A 21,505-nucleotide genomic window follows, 5' to 3' on the forward strand; every position below is an offset into this window, starting at 1 on the left:
ACAAATTAATATTTGGCTGTAGATGTATTGTCTAAATAATTTAATCATAAAGGGAAAGACGTGTTACGTTATCTTACCTTGCGTTTTACCTCAATTGCTCCTCATTCTGCATTTACAAATAAATAAATATGCCCACTGAATTTGTTTTTAAACGGTCATATTTATAAAAAAGCAACAATATATGTAACATTAATAATACCAATATAGATATTTACTTGGCACTACAATCATGATATATTAAGAAGATAAAACGTCTCGGTTACGGATGTAACCCTCGTTCCCTGAAGGAGGGAACGGAGACGTCACGTCGTGACCGACGAATTGGGAGCTCGCTTAGAGAGACCAATCTGCTTCGAATACTACTAAAACGCCAATGAACTTGGCATTGAGATATTTGCATAATGCTGGCGCCGCCCCGCCAGGTGCGTATATAAGGCGCACGTGCAAATAGGGAAATCAGCTTCTGTTCGCTGAGAAAGCCGGAAGGTGACCGGCCTAAACAGCAGGTGGCAGCACCTGTGGCGACGGGACGTGACGTCTCCGTTCCCTCCTTCAGGGAACGAGGGTTACATCCGTAACCGAGACGTTCCCTTTCAGTCGGTCACTACGACGTCACGTCGTGACCGACGAATTGGGAAACCCTACTAAAACGCCACTAGGGGCTGACCTCTTCCAGTGTCTGCATAAAGCCCTCCGGTTCCACTTAAGGATAGGAGAATTAGGTTTTAAGGCAGAAGGCCGGGCACTAGATGTTCCTTTAACCCACAGTAGTGCCAGCGACTGGGAAGCGCCCTATCTGAGCGGTATAGGGACGCTGCGGAAGCCACCGCCCCGTTAAGGGCTATTGGTGGGCGAAAGTCAACCGTAGTTGAGGTAAATGACAGCCGTGGCTGTGTAAGCAAAGCAGTGCTCTGCTAAGGGAAACGTGGGCTGGTAGGATTAACCCCACGGAATAATACTCACAAAGGAACCCGTTGGGACACAATGTGGGGCCCTGGCCAAACACGTAGGTTCGTAAGAATACAACTAGTGAAAGGCTGACAGCCAATGCTCCGCAACAAAGGCTGTCAAGGCAGTGGAGGGAGCAAATCAAACCATTACGCATTTTTGCTCTGTTAGCCTTCCATACTGAAAACTCAATTTGGAGCCTCAGTCGGAGGCTGCAAGCCGACTTGCGAGTCTGCTCTCCGTGTCCTCCCTGGTGAGGACAGAACACGAGAGGATACAGGCTCGATACGAACATTGTAGAATCTAATGAACGTATTAGGTGTCGCCCAACCAGCAGCTCTACAGATGTCTGTTAGCGAGGAACCACGAGCTAATGCCCAAGATGAGGCAACACTCCGAGTGGAGTGCGCTCTCAAATTAAAGGGGCAAGGAATGCCCTGCAAATTGTAAGCCAGGGCGATAGTATCAACTATCCAATGAGACATCCTCTGCTTAGTGACAGCTTTCCCTTTCTGCTGGCCACCATAACAAACAAAGAGCTGGTCTGAGGTCCTGAAGCTTTGCGTGCGGACCACGTAGAATCGCAGTGCGCGTACGGGGCACAACAAAGCCTCGGTTGGGTTTGCCTGCTCCAAAGGCAACGCTTGCAAGCTCACCACCTTATCTCTGAAGGGAGTGGTGGGAACTTTGGGCACGTAGCCTGGTCTGGGTCTTCAGTGAGACAGCAGGACCAAACTAAAAGCACGAATCGTCAACAGAGAATGCATGTAAATCTCCTACTCTCTTCATGGAGGCCAATGCTAGCAGGGTCAGAGCTTTCATTGATAAAAACTTCAGACTCGCAAACTGCAAAGGCTAAATCGGAGACCTGAGGGCTTCAGCACCATGGACAGGTCTCAGGAAAAAAGAGGGAGGGCGCGAGGGTTTTAGCCTGCGAGCGCCTCTTTAAAATGTAATAATTAAATCATGCTGGCCAACTGATCTGCCGTAGATAAGTGAGTGATGAGCAGAAATAGCGGCGATATCAATTTTAATGGCGGAGGGACAGCCTACCATCTAACCCATGTTAAAGATATAAAGCATAATGTTAAAGGGCATTCTCTGGGTCCTCGCGTTGCGAAGAGCACCGGGTGACGAAAAGGTTTCATTAAGCGCGTAAGCCCGTCCTGTGGACGGTGCTCGAACCGCGTCGATGGTGTTAGATACCGCTTGCGATAAATCACCTAAACCTTGCGCGCGCTCAACGACCGTACATGGATATCCACAGGTCGGGGCGCGAGTGCCAAATGTGCCCCTTCCTAAGAAAGAAAGTCCTTCCTCAGGGGAATCGGCCAGGGAGGGCTGTCGCGAGGAGCATTAACTATGAAACCAATTCTTGGTCGTCCAGTACGGACGATTAATAAAAGGCTCTCCTCGTCCTGCCTGACTTTGCACAGTGTCTGCGCAATAAAGCTCACTGGAAGGAATGCGTATTTACGCACCCCCCGCGGTCAGCTGTGTGCCAACGCATCCACGCCGAGGCTGCCCTCGGTTAGTGAAAAAAAAAAAGGCGACAGTGGGTATCGTCCGGCGACGCAAACAGATCTATCTACGCACAACCGAACTTCTTCCAAATTAGCTGGACCGTCTGGGGGTGGAGTCGCCATTCGCCGGGGGCGCAGCTCGGAAGCGCGTACCGCTGTATTGAGCGATCCCGGGATGTAAATGGCACGAAGGGACCTCAGATGCTTCTGACTCCAAAAGAGGAGATGACGAGCGAGATGCGACAGGTGACGAGAGCGCAAAACCGCCTTAACGGTAAATAACGCAACAGTCGCAAAGTTATCGGTGTCGACAAATACATCCTTCCCTCGCATCTCCATAGCGGAGCGTACAAGTCCCAGATATACAGCGCACCGCTCGCGGCAGTTGGGGTGCTATGCACACCCCAGACTGCAAGCCCGTCATACGTGGCTGAACATCCCGTGCTTAGGGCATCGCATGCTACAGAATGCCAGGAGACCCCTCAGAGGCATATCTTGTTCTATCAGAAATGCTGGGTCTACTACGGGGAAATTTAAATGACACGCAGGTGTAGTGTTTACACAATGTATGCCGGTGCGCCACGCTCTCCTCGAGACTCGATCGTAAAGCCAAACTGAAGCGGTCTCATATGACGCAGCTCGAACAGTGTCACGGCTGCAGCATGCTGTCATATGTCCAGGAGCTTCTGAAATTGTATCAGAGGGACCGCGTACTTCCCTCGAATTAAACCGAGGCAAGTCAGAACTGACTAGTTGCGCGCTCTTGTAAAACACGCCAATTAGTTGATCGAGTCTAATTCCATACTGAGAAAAAGGATCCTCTGCACGGGGCAAAGTTGCTCTTTCCCAGTCGACCTGATGACTTAAACGAGCGAGATGCCGAAGCATTAACTCTCTGTGTTCGCGCACGTCTGCCAAGAACGGGCTATTATAAGTCAACGTAAATAAAGCAGAATGCGAACAACGCTCTCTCTCTCTGATATTTTAATGCCGTGACTACCACTTTCATGGAGACACGGAGAGAGAGAGACAGCTCGAATGGTGTACTTAATATTAATATGCCCACCCCACGACGCAGAGCGAAAAAACGGTCTAAGGCGAGGGGAGATGGACACAAAAGTACACGTCTTACAGGTCTAAAGCTGCAACCGATCTGAATATTGAAATACGAGCCTCGGCGTTATCATCCAAAAAAGACCACCTCCGTAGAGCCGGGCGTAAATCAAATCGATCGTAACCCACCGCGTTTTTCGGGTACTATGAGATAAAGGCTGGAAAAACCTATCATCATATCATCATCTCGGTAAGAGGGACCGGCTCGATAATCCTTCGCCAGCAGGACATCGACTTATGCACGCAGTACATGTGCATCGGATACTTTCACTATAGTGAAACGAAAGCCCGAGAATTTCGGGGTTGTGCCGGTAATTGTATTTCGTAACCGAGGCGGATCGTGCGTAAAACCCAACGAAACGGGCTGGGAACTGAAGCCAAGCACCCAGGCACCGTACGAGGAGAATTAACGACACTACCAAAGTACCCGCGGTGGGGCAGCGAAGCGAGACAGGTGAGACTGCCGGTGCGTCTGCCGTGACAGCATAAGCATCACAGTATGTGTGTGTGTGACACTGACCTGAGCCCGCTGAGGGAAACGGTCGTCCGGTCTCCTCAGCTGAGGACGCAGACACCGAAGGGGTTGCTGGTGGTCCGGTCTCCTGAGTGGAGGGCTCGGACTCCTCAGAACACCCGCTGGCGATAGAGGAGAGGTAGGGTGAGCTGGTGTGTGCCCGCTCACGGCTCTCTCGATCCTCTGGAGACCTGGAGAGGGAAGAGGAATGCACTCTGTGTGTGGTTAGTGGGCACCGGCTAAACAGCCGGTGGAACATATGCAAACCAAGAATTTTCCACCCGACCCTCTATCGGGGGAAGGAGCGAATCACCGTCTCCTGAAGAGTGATCCTCTGCCAATCCAGGTCGCCCGCTTACTGGCCACTTAAACTCCCGATCTCACGGGAAGCGGCTAAGCGGGCGGGGCGAGCTGCTGACGACCGGTTCCCCCGCGCTGCCGAGATGGGGTCCGAAGAGGGGAACGGAGGTGGTCGCCGCAGGACGCCGACGGCGAGAGGCAGACTGAGGAACCGGCGTGGTGGTTTTTACCAAGGGCAGCTCTCCTTCGCCGGGGCATGACCACAGAGATCGCCTCAGTCTGCGCAGCGGAGCTGTACGACTCCACGGCCTCGCCGAAGAGGCCGGTCTGTGAGACAGGAGCATTCAAGAAGTTGTTCTCGCCTGCGTCCGTCAGCCAGACACAGCCAAAGGTGGCGATCTTGAACCACTGTCGTGAACATCGCACGACTGAAGGTCGCGGCTTCCCTCGTAAATCCTTGGTGAACCCGTAGCAACGTTAATGCGTGCAGGGCTGAAGCCGCCTCTCCGCATGCCTGACGGACAGCGCCCGTAACCGGACGACTATCTACAAACACGGGAGGGAAGGGTTGGGTGGTCCCTCCAGGAACGCAGCTGCATCGCAACCCCCCGCTCCACTGGAGGGTCCCTGCCCTTAGCGGCTCCATTGGTGAGGGAGGTGAGGGGTGAAAGCTGAAGCTGAACGGCCGGATGGCCGCAAACCACGTCAGCTCTTCGTGCCGTCGGAAAGAAAGGCACAGGAGCAGAGGACCGAGAGGCCCGAGCAGCTCCGAAATACCAATCACGTGGGCGGTACGGTTCGGGCGGAGAGGGGTTAACCCCTCCAACTCTACCGTTACCGCCGCTCGAGCGGGCACGGCCGCCATCTCCGGAACGACTCCACTTCGGAGGAAAATTGGACACCCCTCTGATGCTGCAGAAGTGAACGGGACCAGAAGGAGGTCCAATGGATTCGGCAGACATCGTAGAACACGACTCTGCCGTCTCCACCGGAACCTCAACCGGCTGAGGATGAAAGGCCGTAGGTGGAGGACGCATCCTCCGTCCTCCTCAGCGTAGTGATGCGAAGAGCGTCATGCGAGCGCTTGACAGCCGCACCATGGCGGTGTCAGCACTGCAAAGACGCGGACAGCATTCCCGTAGAAACGTCAGTCGTCTCCGCAATCCAAGAGGGTTATGCTCTCACAGAGAGAACAAAAACTCTCCACGAGCGCAGCCTCAGAGTGCTTGATGCCCAAGCATGAAGACAGCGCTCGTGACCGTAACTGGAACCCTTATACCTCTCACATCCAAGATCGCACGGACGAAAAGCAATCCTGAAAAGGACGCTGATCTCCGAATATACGAGAGAGTGGCTGTCTTTAAAAAGACACAGAGCTCTCACGTATCACTCTTTTAGGGAAATCACTCTTTAGGTGCTCAGCTGATGATGCGCACAGGGAAAGGCAACGCACACACTAAACTCAAAACAAAAAATATGCAGAGCAGTGGAATACTGCGAGCGTCCGCTGTGTTAGTACTGCTTGTCAATCAACTTCAGCAACCGTTCCCAGAAGAGCAGATAGTAGCTTCTCAGTCAGATAAAGCCGGCTTTCGAAGCGAAAAAAGCTGATTTCCCTATTTGCACGTGCGCCTTATATACGCACCTGGCGGGGCGGCGCCAGCATTATGCAAATATCTCAATGCCAAGTTCATTGGCGTTTTAGTAGTATTCGAAGCAGATTGGTCTCTCTAAGCGAGCTCCCAATTCGTCGGTCACGACGTGACGTCGTAGTGACCGACTGAAAGGGAACCGCATATGCGCTAGCAAGAAAAACCACTGCCAGAGAAATTCCTTCACCGCCACAGCACTAGACCTATATTGCAATTTCGGAATGCATAAACAGAAATACAGAAAAACAGAAACAGTTTTCTGCACAAAAGCCAATATCTTTGCCGTATTCTTCTTGTTTTATTTTTTGTACATTCTGCCACTCACAGGTGCGAAATTGCTTACGTCAGAATTCCTCAAGTCCTACAGTAAAATCTTGTCGTGTGTGACTGCGTACGAATTATTTTCGCATAAACCCACTCGTGTCGTATGCGAGAGCTCACGACGTTCCGACCGTCAGAATTCGCACCGTGTACGCCCAGCTTAAGCCCTGCTCATACATGCATCAATGCCTTTACATTAGATAAGCCAAAATTAAAGCAAATGACTGTAAAGAAAAGGGTTACAAATGTTCAAAATAAATGCATTTAAATTATATCTTATGTATTAAATCTTTTTCACAGTTCATGTGAACCATTTCTTTTTAACTTTGTATAGTCAAAAAACCCTACATGAAACTTTTGTGAAAATGTTCCTTTGGTGGCCCTGTGTAGAGCACCTTTATTTTTAGAAGTGTAAAAAATGACTTTAACAGCCTTTATGAATGACAAGTTGCTTAAAACTAACTACAAAAAAATTCTGAGAAAAGCATCTATTGTAAAAATGTCACCTGATTTGATACTTTTTATACTTTTTATTTACCGCATTGACATTTATATATTTTCAAATGCAGTTTAATCATCCAAATACCATTTCAGAAGCCATTGTATATGTTGCTACTCAGAAAAATGAATCTAGTTTAAAGATATTTTACTATTTTCACTACAAAACATTCATACTGTATGAAAAGACCTGTACCAATGTTAAAGGTGCAGTGTGTAAATTTTAGCGGCATCTGGTGGTGAGGTTGCAAATTGCAACCAACGGCTCAGTCCACTGCTCACCCCTCACTTTTGAAACGCCTATATAAGCTACGGTAGCCGCCACGAAAAACATGTCATTGTCGGAGGCAACTTAGTAAAAAACTTTGTCCGTTAAGGGCTTCTGTTGAAACATGGCGGCACAAAATGGCGACTTCCACGTAAGGGACCCTCGGTGTATGTAGATAAAAACGTCTCATTCTAATGTAAAAAAACATAATGGTTCATTATAAAAAAGGTCTTTATATACCACTAATGATATAGATTTGTAAATTATTTTGCAATTCTGTCAAGAGACCCTTCTAAAAATTACACACTGCACCTTTAAGCTCACTAAATACCTATATGCTCTGCTAAATGATATCAAATTAAAGGTCACATAACACAGTGTTTCTGCACATCTCATGTTAAAGGAGTACCTATAGAGTAGTATTGCATTCTTCATATCTCTGAAAACTCTTAGTTTTATCAGATTTATAAAAGACAGATCAGCTGCTACTTTCCCAACATATGTTTGTGTTGTTTACATTATATGCACTTACGCAACAATCACCAATAAAACAAAGAGGCTGTTTACACTTGGTATTAAGATGTGTTTTCATCGATCGGATCACAAGTGGACGAGAGAGACACATTACGTTTACACCTGGTATTTAAATCCGTCTCTTTTGTCCACTTTCGACCGCTTCTGTGCTGAAAACGGTGAGGGGGTGGTCTGTGAGACGGTGGGCGAGTCTCTCTGCTGTCATTCAAACCCGAGCGGGAGTAATTATGAGTTTATATGGACGCAAACTAATATTATGTCGGAGTGCACTGCTTGTTTAGCAAGTAAACATGCTGCACAGAGTTTTGTTCGTGTGTATGTAAGAGCTTTCTCTGAATTTTCAGCGCAATTGATGAAATAGGATCGCGCAACTTTCACACGCTTTCAAAACGAAACTACGGAGATCAGCCGCTTAGTTTTATCAATGAAAAAACTAGCGCTGTTCACCGTATGTTCACGCCAGAAGTCAAAAAAGACGTAAAACTTGTGTTTAATACCTCAGATTAGATAAATGGGCGGAGAGAAGGCGGTGGCGTGTGGCTGTTCGAACGCATTCAACCACATGTGCATTCCGCAACTCCAAAGCGATCCGATCGAAAGTGGTTTCGACTACCTCTGGATGTGGTTGAAAGTGGTCGAAAGTGGACGAGCTCAAAACGTTTTGAACACCGTTTACACCTGGCATTAACGTCGTCCACTTGTGATCTGATCGACGAAAACGCATGTTAATGCCAAGTGTAAACAGCCTCAAAGACATTTGATGCAGTTTTACTTCACGCCTGCAACTCATGACCTGGATGGGACCACCCCATTTCAACAAAATCCAGCGTTAAACAAACACAAACGCACAACTCTGCTGCTACCCCGGATAAACAAAGTTTATCCATTGTTTCCATAAGGCTGGCCTCATTGGGAAGCTAAACCAGCTTACATTTTCTCACAAACAACAAAAAAGTTATTTGGTGATATTGATTTCGTGTCAGCTCTTGGTTGGTGTGTGTTTATGTGCGCGCTATTCCGATTAAAATGCCTATATAAGGACTTCCACTGTACTTCCGAAACTGAAATTGCCCATCTCCACCTACATCAGATCTTTTCTGCCCTCGATCTGAACCTCGTCTCTTACAGATACACACAAACACATAAAACACACATACAGCTGTGTTAATCTACAGTAACACACATACAGTCTACTGGCTGTAGGGCTGCTGTATCCTAATGAAATCTTATAATAAGTGACCAATAGGCTTTATGCCCAGCTGCACAACTTCCTGAACTTCAGCCAGCTCCTTGTTTCCTGTCTGCCATTATTGGACAAACTGATTATTCCAGGTGTGTCTAATTATTGTTGAGGTCAGGCAATTTTTATGATAATATCCTACACTACACAGGGAATAATATTGATTTTTTTCCAGAAAACTTTCAGCACTTTCAATGACCTGTATCTATGTATGTATATTTTCAAAAACTTCCTAGGGCCTTGAATCTTCCTCCCAGATTCACAAACTTTCAAGGATTTAAGGACTTGTGGGAACCCTGTAAATAACACTAAAAGTGGTTTACTGTCTTGTAATCATATTTGGGAAAATAAATATAGAGACTGGACCGCTGGACGCTTTGTTTGTATGTAACTCTGTTTAATGGCATCGTGTAGCACGAGTGTTTAGTGACTGCTTAATAATTAATACTAATCGGTGATACCCGTATGGCAGTGAATGTGTTGGATCGCACCTGCTTTAGTAGCTGACTGAATAATGGCACGCTGTGAAAGGTAATGAACGGCACTGAGCCGTGAATCTACTGCTGATTTTACAGGCTTTGGTCTTTCCTTTACTGCGGGATCTCAGCACATACCCACTTCACCTAATGAAATAAAAGACAGATTTTATGACGATGTTAAACAGACAGACAGCAGGGATTTCAATATTAAGATTAATACGAGCAGGTGATAAGTGGTCATTAAGGGTTAAGGAGGCTATTTATGTGTCTGAAAGTGTTCAGAGCTTCATGACACTCAATAAGATTTTCCTTGTTCTTTTTAAGTTAATGATAAGAGGTTAAAACCGTCCCTTTGTCTGAAATCGTGTACTGTGACAGTGCATACACTGAATTAGTTGAAGTACTTACTTATCGACAAAGTGAGTGCATGCATACTACATACACCATGTTTGCATCGTCATGAGACCTTTATGTTCAATGATATAAGAGAACGGACATTAAAGTAATTTACTCAGGTACAAAAATAATTGTTTTTATACATGTATCACTTCAACTTCAAAAGAGGTGCCCTAGCAATTTTCTGGTATTTTTAATAAAATTCTCAGAACACAAGTGGGTGATTCTCACTAAATCCAGACTTAGAAGGTGTCCAGCATCAGATTTTTTTTAAAAAGCCCTTGAAGCCAATTTTTTGCACATATAAGATTAAGGTCTGAACTTACTATAACCATTATTTTTAGAGAATTTAAAAAGATTTCCTATAGAATTATTTACATTTTAGATTATCATTATCAAAAATTATCATTACCGCAACATGATTACATTAAATATATGCATTTACAAACTCATGTTTCGGTTATGAGAACTAAAAAGTTGTCTAGGTACTATGACAAACAAAATTTCAACTTTTATCTGGACAACAATTTTTTTTTTGAAAATGTTAGTTCATTGAGGGCTTAACCAATGATTGAAAATTGATGCGGAGGATGAGAATTTTTTTTCTTGGACACATTTATATTCCTTATTATTGCCTCTACATTTACCAATGATCACCAAATACCACATGTTTCTTGACTGTAAATGTTTATAGTATAACATGCACTGAAGCTTTTTATTTTTTAGATTTTTTATGATAAATATTTCCATGTCAAAGAACCCAAATCCTGTCATGGACACGTTGCGGTAATGAAAATTTGCCCCTAAAATGTGGAAAAAACAACAAAATTGGTTTGTATGATGTCATTTGAAATCATGTTTGGAGCTGTATGCTTCTTATTTTGATACTCTTACTTTGCATTTACTTTTTTATCAAAATGTTTCATGACACCTCTTAAGTCTAATTTCGCGAGAATCACCTAAATGTTAATGCACTGGAGATTTTAATTATCCATACGATGTAAGTCATTAAAAATCTTAATCTGAAGAAGAAAAGCAAACATTGAGAACTTTTTTAGATGAATTATTTAAATGGTTCAGATTCAAAACCCTCTAAGTGTGTCTGGCGTGTTTTCTTGTAGATTATTATTTTTATCAGGCTCTTATGCTTATGTGCATAATATTCATTTTATGGCAATGAAAATATTATTAGTCAGTAATTTAAATGCCTTATTTTCACAAATGCCACTTTATTCATTTGGTCATCGTTATTTCCTTCAACTTTTCCTTCAACATGATGCCCAGCCGATGCGCGACCAACGACTACCGGCTGAACCAGTTTAATCCGCTTACCCACTTCCATCCCTACCGTGTTTATATATATATAAATATATATTCATTTCTCCCAAGGGTTTTTGTCCTTCTAGGAGTTTTTCCCACTTGGTTTTCTCCTTGGGGGGTTTACATTATTACTACGCTCGTTTGTACGGTTTATCCTTAGCCGCTATATTCTACTTCTTATATTATCTATTGATTTTCTGTGTTCTCCCCTACATGTACTCATATAAAGCTGCTTTGCAACAATTAACAATTGTGAAAAGCGCTATATAAATAAAATGTAATTGAATTGAATTGAATTATTTAACAGATTTGACTGCCTTTCGCTGCAAAACCCTCTAAGTGCATACAAGACTTTTTAGCAAAAAATTCACTTTCTTGGACAAGACATACTAAATAGTCACAAAATCACTAAAGATGCAACTAGAAATGTTACAAATGATGAAAGTCATAATGTAAAAACTTAACTACAAATTAGGAGGAGATGTAATCCATGTCACTGCCACATTCAGGTTGTATTCAGGTCCAAGTCATAAGAGATCCCAGTTTGAATTTGATCCAATGTCATTTCACATTCATCTTCCATGCACTTTGTGGACTTTGCTTAAAGAGCACCTATGATCCGATTCACGATTTTACATTTCCATTGGTGTGTAAGTGTGTATTAGTACATGTTAACGATATGCAAAAGGTACAAACCCCAAAGTAAACAATGAGGCGAGTTATCATTTCCAAAGTATATCTCTTTTCTTGGAGTACAACAAACACATGGATTGTAGACAACAGTTTACTTCTTGGGCCAGTTGATGTGGACAAGACCAACATTATCATAATTCATCCCACTTTGACTCACAGCCTGTAAGTTAACTCCTGTTAGCATTGCATTGTGCTCAAATCTTTCAAACATGATAAGGAGTGTTACATTTCCGGGTGATGTCAGAGTTATACAGACCAATCACAACGTACAGATTAGCTGGCCAATCAATGTCACAACGTTTTTCAAATGGATGAGTTTTGTACAAAACCAGTGTGTTTCAGGAAGGGAGGTTATCTGGGGCTAAAACAATGTATGTTATGTGGAAAATAACATGTTTTGTGAACCATAAACCACGTGTATTATACCAAATACACAAAATAACATAGTTTTTAACAATGAAATAGGTGCACTTTAAAAACCAATAAAGTGGCATTTAATGGATTCTGCCAACAAACCTTTTTTCTTAAATAGCTTGGATTAAGCACAATTGAAGATATCTTATGAACGTACAGTATAACACATGTCCAAAGCATTCAGTTAATATTATTATCTCATTTTTGACTTAGGTGGCATTCAGCGGCTTTTGCATCTGAGCTCTTAATTTCTTTATCATAATGAATAAAGCGATGTGGGCGTGGCAATATGTTACTTAAAGGTGCAATGTGTACATTTTAGCCGCATCTAGTGGTGATGTTGTGAATTGCAACCAATGGATTACACTGCTTACCCCTCGCTTTTGAAACACATAGAAAAGCTACGGTAGCAGTCACCGGACAAATATGTTATCGTCGTAGACAACTTAGTAAAAAAGGTTTGTCCGTTAAGGGCTTCTGTAGAAACATGGCGGCACAAAATGGCGACTTCCATGTAAGGGGACCCTCGTGTATGTAAATAAAAACGTCTCATACTAAGGTAATAAACACATAACGGTTCATTATGAAAGGTCTTTTTACACCCTTGATAATATAGTTTCTGTCAAGATATCCTTCTAAAAATTACACACTGCACCTTTAAGACTCGTTCTTTAGTTATAGGAGAAGGTGACTTCAAACTGTCGTTTCACACCATCATGACCCACAATCCAGCGACTGAAGAATCTAAGCTCTTTGGGCTGGGTTCCCAGGCACAGATTAAGTTGAAAGTCTGACTAAAAGCGGCATTTAAAGGAACAATCAGCTTTGACAGTTTGATCTTTCTCAGTACTCAACTCTGGAAACCACTCGAAGAAAAATGCACGTAATTCAAAAAGCTTGAGAAACCCTGAATTACCAACTAATGCAAGGTTTCTTGAGCTTTTATGAACAAAGGACCTTTTTCATAACCCTAAATAACAATCCTGGTTAAAGCACTGTTAATGACACATGAATCAAGCTGCCCACATTCTCCATTAACTTCCTAAAATCTCAACAAAAGGTTTGGATATACTTTTGTGACAAACCCTTCATTTATTACACTTTATACACTGGCATGTGGTTTTATGTGTAATTGTTCTTCATGAATTAGATTTTTTAAATTGAGTCCTTGATTACTTGAAACTCCAGTTTAAGAAGCTAATATTTCTGCAAATAAAGCAGACTTAAACATTGAAATAAAATTTAAAGTAATCATAAGAAAGATCATCCATCCATCATAATAAGCAAGAGCTGACAGCTATCTGACAGGTATGTAATTGTCTATGTTGAAACATATGGATGCATGTGTGTGTTAGTGTGTATCTGTGTGTGACAATCATTTTCTTTTGCTACATTCAGTTACAGGCGACACATTTGCAGCATCTGTTAAAAAAACATTAATTCTGGCTATCACACACACAAAAACTAAACAGAGATTTCTCTCTTGCTGGCTGTGAGGCAACATAATGTAGACAGTTTTCTGAAAAATGGTGCGCTTTGGACTTTGGACAAAATATATCAAAGGTTTTGTACAGTGTAATAAAAATAAAAAAAGAAGATGAATAAAGATATGATATGTTATTCAGATATATATATATATATATATATATAAATAGACAAACAGACAGACAGACAGACAGACAGATAGCCAGAAAGACAGACAGACAGATAGCCAGAAAGACAGATGATAGGTAGGTAGACAAACAAACAAACAGATAGATAGAAAGATAAAAAGATGGACAGACATAGATAAAAGACAGACAGACCACACAGGCAGATATACATAGTTAGACACACACAGACAGACAAAACAGATGATAGGTAGGTAGACAAACAAACAAAAAGATAAACAGACAGATAAAAAAAAGACAGATAGATAAAAAGATAGACAGACAGAAAGACCACACAGGCAGATAGACATAGAGACGTAGTCAGTCAGACAGACAGACAGACAGACAGACAGACAGAAAGATAGACATACAGAAAGACAGACTGAAAGACAGACTGACCATACAGGCAATTAGACATAGAGACAGACAGATAGACAGACAAACAGATAGACATACAAAAAGACAGACAGACCTGCATAGAGACATAGTTAGACAGACGGGCAGGCAGGCAGACAGACAGATAGCCAGAAAGACAGATGATAAGTAGGTAGACAGACAGATAGATAGACAGAAAGACAGATAAAAAGATAGACAGACAGATAAAAAGATAGACAGACCACACAGGCAGATAGAAATAGAGATATAGTAAGACAGACAGACAGACAGACCAAACAGATGATGGGTAGATAGGTAGAAAAACAAACAAACAAACAAAAAGATAGACAGACATATAAAAGATAGACAGACAGAAAAATAGACAGACATAGAGACAGATAGATAGATAGATAGACAGACAGACAGACAGACTGACAACACAGGCAAATAGACATAGAGACAGACAGATAGACAGACAGACAAACAAACAGATATAAAAGAAAGACAGACATACATAAAGACATGCAGACAAACAGACAGACAGACAGACAGACAGACAGACAGATGATAGGTAGGTAGACAAACAAACAGATATATATACAGATGGATAAAAAGATAGACAGAGAGATGGATAAAAACACAGACAGACAGATAGATAAAAAGACAGAAAGACCACAGAGGCAGACAAACAAAGAGAGTTAGACAGACAGACAGACAGACAGACAAAACGGACAAACAGATGATAGGTAGGTAGACAAACAAACAAAAAGATAGACAGACAGACAGATAAAAGATAGACAGACCGATAGATAAATATACATACATACATACAGACTGACCACACAGGCAGATAGACATAGAGACGTAGTTAGACAGACAGACAGAAAGAAAGAAAGATAGACATGCAGAAGGAGACATAGAGACTGACCACACAGGCAGACAGACATAGAGACATCGATAGACAGATAAAAGATAGACAGACCGATAGATAAATATACATACATACATACAGACTGACCACACAGGCAGATAGACATAGAGACGTAGTTAGACAGACAGACAGAAAGAAAGAAAGATAGACATGCAGAAGGAGACATAGAGACTGACCACACAGGCAGACAGACATAGAGACATCGATAGACAGATAAAAGATAGACAGACCGATAGATAAATATACATACATACATACAGACTGACCACACAGGCAGATAGACATAGAGACGTAGTTAGACAGACAGACAGAAAGAAAGAAAGATAGACATGCAGAAGGAGACATAGAGACTGACCACACAGACAGACAGACATACTGATCACACAGGCAATTAGACAGAGACAGACAGATAAACAGATAGAAAGATAGACATACAGAAAGACAGACAGACATACAGACTGACCATACAGACAGATATACAGAAAGAAAGACAGACAGAAGACAGACATAGAGACAGACATACTGATCACACAGGCAAATAGACAGAGACAGACAGATAGACAAACAGGTAGAAAGACAGCCATATAGAAAGACAGACAGACATTCAGACTGACCACACAGGCAGACAGACATAGAGACAGAGATAGACAGACAGACAGACAGACAGACAGATAGGAAGATAGACATACAGAAAGACAGACAGACAGACAGATAAACAGATAGAAAGATAGACATACAGAAAGACAGACAGACATACAGACTGACCATACAGACAGATATACAGAAAGAAAGACAGACAGAAGACAGACATAGAGACAGACATACTGATCACACAGGCAAATAGACAGAGACAGACAGATAGACAAACAGGTAGAAAGACAGCCATATAGAAAGACAGACAGACATTCAGACTGACCACACAGGCAGACAGACATAGAGACAGAGATAGACAGACAGACAGACAGACAGACAGATAGGAAGATAGACATACAGAAAGACAGACAGACAGACAGACATAGAGACAGATAGATAGACAGACAGACAGAAATATAGACATACAGAAAGACAAATAGACAGACAGACATAATGATCACACAGGCAAATAGACAGAGACAGACAGAGAGACAGACAAACAAACAGATAGAAAGATAGACATACAGAAAGATAGACAGACATACAGATTGACCACACAAGCAATTAGACATAGAGACAGAGATAGACAGACAGACAGTCTGTGGTAACCGTGGAATAAGCAAAATATATTGACTCCGGTCCTTTGAATTATTTGAAATTATACCATGGGGCTGTTGGAATGTTGGCTGAGAAATGTTTTATGGTTGTTGATTATTTTTCTGTAAACCGCACACCTAACCTGTCTAATGTCTTAAAAATAGGCATGGAGCAATGTTTGTGGTAACCGTGGTATAAGCAGAATAATTGACTCTTGTCCTTTGAATTATTTGAAAATAATGCACACTCCACTTTGTGTCGTGCCGCATTACCACCTTGGGTATGCATTATTTTCTTATAATTCAATGGCCCGTCGTCCATTATTCCTTACATATTTAAAGCTTCAGTGCAGACAGAGATCAGCAATTAGCTGCGTTGAAGAACATAACTTTAAACTCTACATTAAACGTTTGTAGTTTCCGCAGCAGCAGAAATGATGTCTGGAACTAAAAGAAGAGAACTAAAATATCAGAAATCAAGAAAAGAAATGAATAAAAACACAAGGTTGCTGCACATAACTGTCTGTCTCAGCATGACCCCAGGGCATTGTGGGTAAAGTTACCACTCTATTGACTTTAAAGGCTGTTACATGTAATAAGTGAACCTGTGACAAATAGCAGACATCATTCATTGACACAACCGATGCACTGACCACAACCACACATGGACGGAGAGAGAGGCAGAGCTGTGAACCAGGTCGAGATCTAGCAACACACTTCTGGATACAATTCAGCTTTTTTTAGCTCATAAGTATACAGCCATGGCCACATGTTAATTTTTTATGCTTTTGATATAAGGATTTGTTTTATATATTTTTGGAAAGGTTCTCAAATGACCTTATATTTCTCTAGACAAACGTCATTGTTTTAAAGTATTCTTTGCATGAGTTGTTGAAGAGACCTTGGACTAATCTTCATATAAATGTCATCAGAATACACAAGCACTGATCTAGAATTAGTTTTAATGATTAGTATCAGTGCACACTTACAGTATTTCTGGAGTTCTCCGTGTATCCACAGCTGGATTGTGTATTGATCAATATTGATTTCCATAACGTCCAGCAGAGCGAGTGTGAGGGACGAACTGATAATACATTGAATTTATGATCTGCGTACGGCTGCGATTTATTTTGCGTAAAATGACCTTCAGCGCTCGAGACATGCTGTCTGTGTGCATGCTGAAATCAAATAAATGACTGTGATTCAGAAAAATGGCTGCAGATGAGACGTGATGGGGTGTGGCATGACTATGTATCATCGCAGCTTTGCCACCAGAAACACATGATTGAAAATTAAAGTTTCCAAGTCAACCTAGAGTTAAAGTCCGTTTAAAATCATTTCAGAAAATTGTTTTTAACACAGTATAAATGTTAGATATGAATTGCTGAAATACATTACAAACACTGTGAACTATGTAATTGTGGAGTTGCACCATTAAACAGTTTTTGTGTTCAGGATTATTTGGGCTGGCTAAAGTGGTGGCCCAATGATGCACTGGAGCCACTAAGCATGGCTCCTCCCCTTAGACAAATTCGAGCAACCATTAACCCAAATAAAATCAATCTTACCCCCAAGCCACTTTTCTTTAGTTAAAAAAACATGGTTCCCTTTATCTCAGTGGAATAATATTTTGTGACTTTTCCAGACTATCGGTCAATATTTATATACAATTTTTTTTTTTTTACTTAAATAGACCCTTGGGGGTAAAAATGATCCCAACTGAAAATGAATGGGAAATATTTTTTCCCAAAAAAATATTTTTTTTCATTTTATTTGTCAAAAAAATCAATGCATCCAGAATAAATCTGAAAATTTCAACACAGAAAAGTAGGCCTGGTACTAGAGCACAAATGCAATATAGAAAAGACATGCTCAATCACACCCACACACACTTAAATTCAGTCAAATTTCTGTGGCATCTTGTAAAAACAAAAAATTTCAAAATGCATCGAAAACTAAAAAAAAAGTTCTACAATTTGAAATAATATTTATTTTTAATGTCCTTTCTAATGTTTCTATATTAATAAATTCATAAAATTCTCACTAAAGTAGTGATGTGAGCAGTTGGCCACATCCAGTTAAATGAATTTCCTAAACTGTAATTCCTATGTTTTTTTCTAAACACCTGATGGCCGAATTCAACACATAACATCTTGATCAACAACTAAAAACTATTTAAATCAAATTTAGATCATAATGTATGTGAAAATTTTGATATTTTATAGGCAAGCTAATGGTGTAGTTGAGAAATTTAGTGGTAAACAGATAGAAAAGTACTTCATATCTCCCAAAACCCAGCATTAATGTATAGATTGGAAGTAAACAAAAAATAATATATTATTTGTATCATTAAAAATGTATATACTTTTTGTAATCACTCTTTTAATCACTCCCGCGGAACTATAACGTATCCAGACAAATCGGGGCTTATGAGGGTTAAGGTTGTAGCCGTATTTGAAAGTTGGGAAAGACCCCAGCAGCTTTCCCGCAAATGGGCGTGGTTTCAGCATCAAAACCGGACACGCCCCCAGCGTTTGAAAGCAAAAAACCCTCCCCTTATTTTATTTACATGCCATTTTATTAATTATTCAAATTTGGCTGGGTGGTTAAAGTCACATTTTTCTGTGGTGTGACAAACTCAAACACATTTAATTAAAGAGTTTACCTGTATTCGAACCAGAGATGTCCCAGTATCTGTGCTCTCAAGTAAACTGATGTTATAAAGAGCCTGGCTGAATATGGGCCTGTTGTCGTTCTCATTGATGAGGTCGATGAAGACTCGGGCGAAACCCACATGCTCAGAAAGAGATTCATTGGCATACAGCTGGAAAAGAGAGCACACGTATCACTTCAGACATCACGACATTCTACTTTATGTATCAACATTGGAACGGTGTACAGATTCATTCAGATAAATTAGAGCAGATGTTTGCAAACAAAAAGCATTATTTATTGGTTGAGGTAGCACCTGACTGAAGGAACCGCTTGTGTTTGCCTGCGAATGTGTTGTGTTTTTGTAATGTTGTACTAGATTGCAGTCATTTGTCAGTTCAGCTAGTAACTCCATCGCTGGAGGGATCGGCTTTAGTCAGTTAAACTAAATCAACCGTAAAAACACAGCCGAACCGCACCGACACGACAGCACCGCTCAATCTGTACGTACAGTATTTACAATGTAATATTTCATTCGCTACATTCCAAATCTGTTTTTAATTTCCATACAAACAATAATCTGGCATGACGATCTATTCTCAGACTATTCTAAATGATCAAATAAAATGGGTACAGATCCATCGCACTTGGGAATTGAGAAAGATTTCTGAAATTCATGTTTAATGCGAGTCTCGTATGAAATTCTCACAGTGAAGATAAAGAGACTCCCCGAATCCAAGGACAGATTTGAAAACTTGTCCCCTAAATATTCTGCAAAAAATGACTATTTGGTTTCATGAATAAATATAGATAATACATTTGCAGACAATCATATTTTTTGCTTTATATAAACTGTCAGAAAAAAGCAGTATGCTTTAAAAATGTCCCGATATGTACCATTAAGCTACAGATATGTATACATTTGGTAACAATATGTACTATTGAGGTACTAATATGAACTCTAGTTGCAAATGTGTACATTTTTAAAGGGTAACACCCTAGTAACAGCTAGTCACCATTTTTTGAAAAAAAAAACTTTTTATGACATATAATAGTTAAAAACACAATTATTAATTTAAACGATAAATACAATCTAAAATGACTTAATGCATTTATGCCTATTTAATGCACATGTACTTGATTACGCACATTTCTTTCTACTTTTACACACTGATAAAAAATTGCACGTAAAAAACATACATGCAACAAAAATATAGTTTCCTTTTTAAATTTACACATAAATACAATATACCCATTTAAGATCACACAGGAAAAAATAAGCAGGATTTGGCAACGGAAGAGTACATCTTAATCAGCTAATGTGTGTGTGTTTACTGGACTTACAGAAAAGCTGTAACTCCTGATAGTTTCGTAGTCCAGCGGGACAGCCACACGCACACGAATGTCGGCTCTGCCCTGAACCGAGGTGGGAGAGATGGTGAAGTGCTCCGAGTTATTTCCCGTCAGGACCACCTGAAACATGCTGTTCACTCCCTGGAAAGATAAAACACATAAACCAAACTGAGAAATAGGGGCTGACAGATCTATAAGATAAAAAAAATCACAAATCTGTTTTATTTTTCTAATGCCACATCCTCACCAGAGCTTTAACCATCTGATCTGATCAGCTTTAATCATCGTTCTAAAAAAAGTCTATAAACACAGTGTCGTCTCAAGAAATATTTGCGTATGCACAAAACCACTGAAACCGACTTAAATCGATGTAGTTTACATGCCAGACCAACATGTGGCACTGTAATTCTAGCACAGAGAAAGACTTAAAATGGAGAAGAAGACTTGGAGCATGCACATAAACCTGGTTGTTGGCCATATAGTCATTTGTTGTTCACCACAGAAGCAGAAGATTTTGCTTTAGTAAAACTAATAGCTTCACTAACTTCTGCATTGTTGTTGTTGGTGCCGTTACGTGACGTAGCGGTGTCTGACTAGGGTCAAGATGTGGGGTGATGGCATCATTGTATCACAAAATATACGAATTTGCTGTACACACAAAACCGCAAGGGTGTCGTGTTCAGATTGATCCACTCTGGGACACAGTTTTTAAAAAAATTAGTGGTATATTTCAGGCTCCCAAAACGATGAATCCGTCTGGACGACATGCAGATACAATACAAAATCTTTACGTATGTGGCTAAACGCATCTCGAAAGGCTCTCTGTTTTCTCCAGGAAGATGGAAAGCTAATGTAAATTTCTAATTTAACTTACAGATATTTAGGTGTTTTTTGTGAGAGAAAAAACCCTAAATAAGCATTTTAGAAGATATCTCAACAGTAGCTGTGTTTCCATTATAGCAAAGTGAAAATGTGGCCAAAGGAAACCGCAATTTTACATAATCCCCTATATCGCAAAAACGATGTTAGGCTCAGTTGAGGTGGTTTTTCAGGCAATCCGAAAAATGAATATATCAGATATATTTTTGGAATTACTTATTTCA

At 41.2% G+C, this 21,505-nt stretch overlaps 1 protein-coding gene across 1 annotated transcript in view; it reads right to left on the bottom strand.

Annotated features, from left to right (window-relative positions):
* The window catches only part of cdh23 (cadherin-related 23), a 386,093-nt gene that overhangs the window by 155,297 nt on the left and 209,291 nt on the right, over nucleotides 1-21,505 (bottom strand). Inside the window, exons 12-13 of the mRNA XM_073873573.1 lie at nucleotides 20,394-20,543; nucleotides 19,063-19,221 (exon numbers count right to left, since the gene is read on the bottom strand). Coding sequence (XP_073729674.1) covers nucleotides 19,063-19,221; nucleotides 20,394-20,543 — 309 coding nt within the window. The remainder of the gene's footprint in view (nucleotides 1-19,062; nucleotides 19,222-20,393; nucleotides 20,544-21,505) is intronic.

Source organism: Misgurnus anguillicaudatus, chromosome 11 (genome assembly GCF_027580225.2).
Source record: "Misgurnus anguillicaudatus chromosome 11, ASM2758022v2, whole genome shotgun sequence".
Taxonomy (NCBI): Eukaryota; Metazoa; Chordata; class Actinopteri; order Cypriniformes; family Cobitidae; genus Misgurnus; species Misgurnus anguillicaudatus.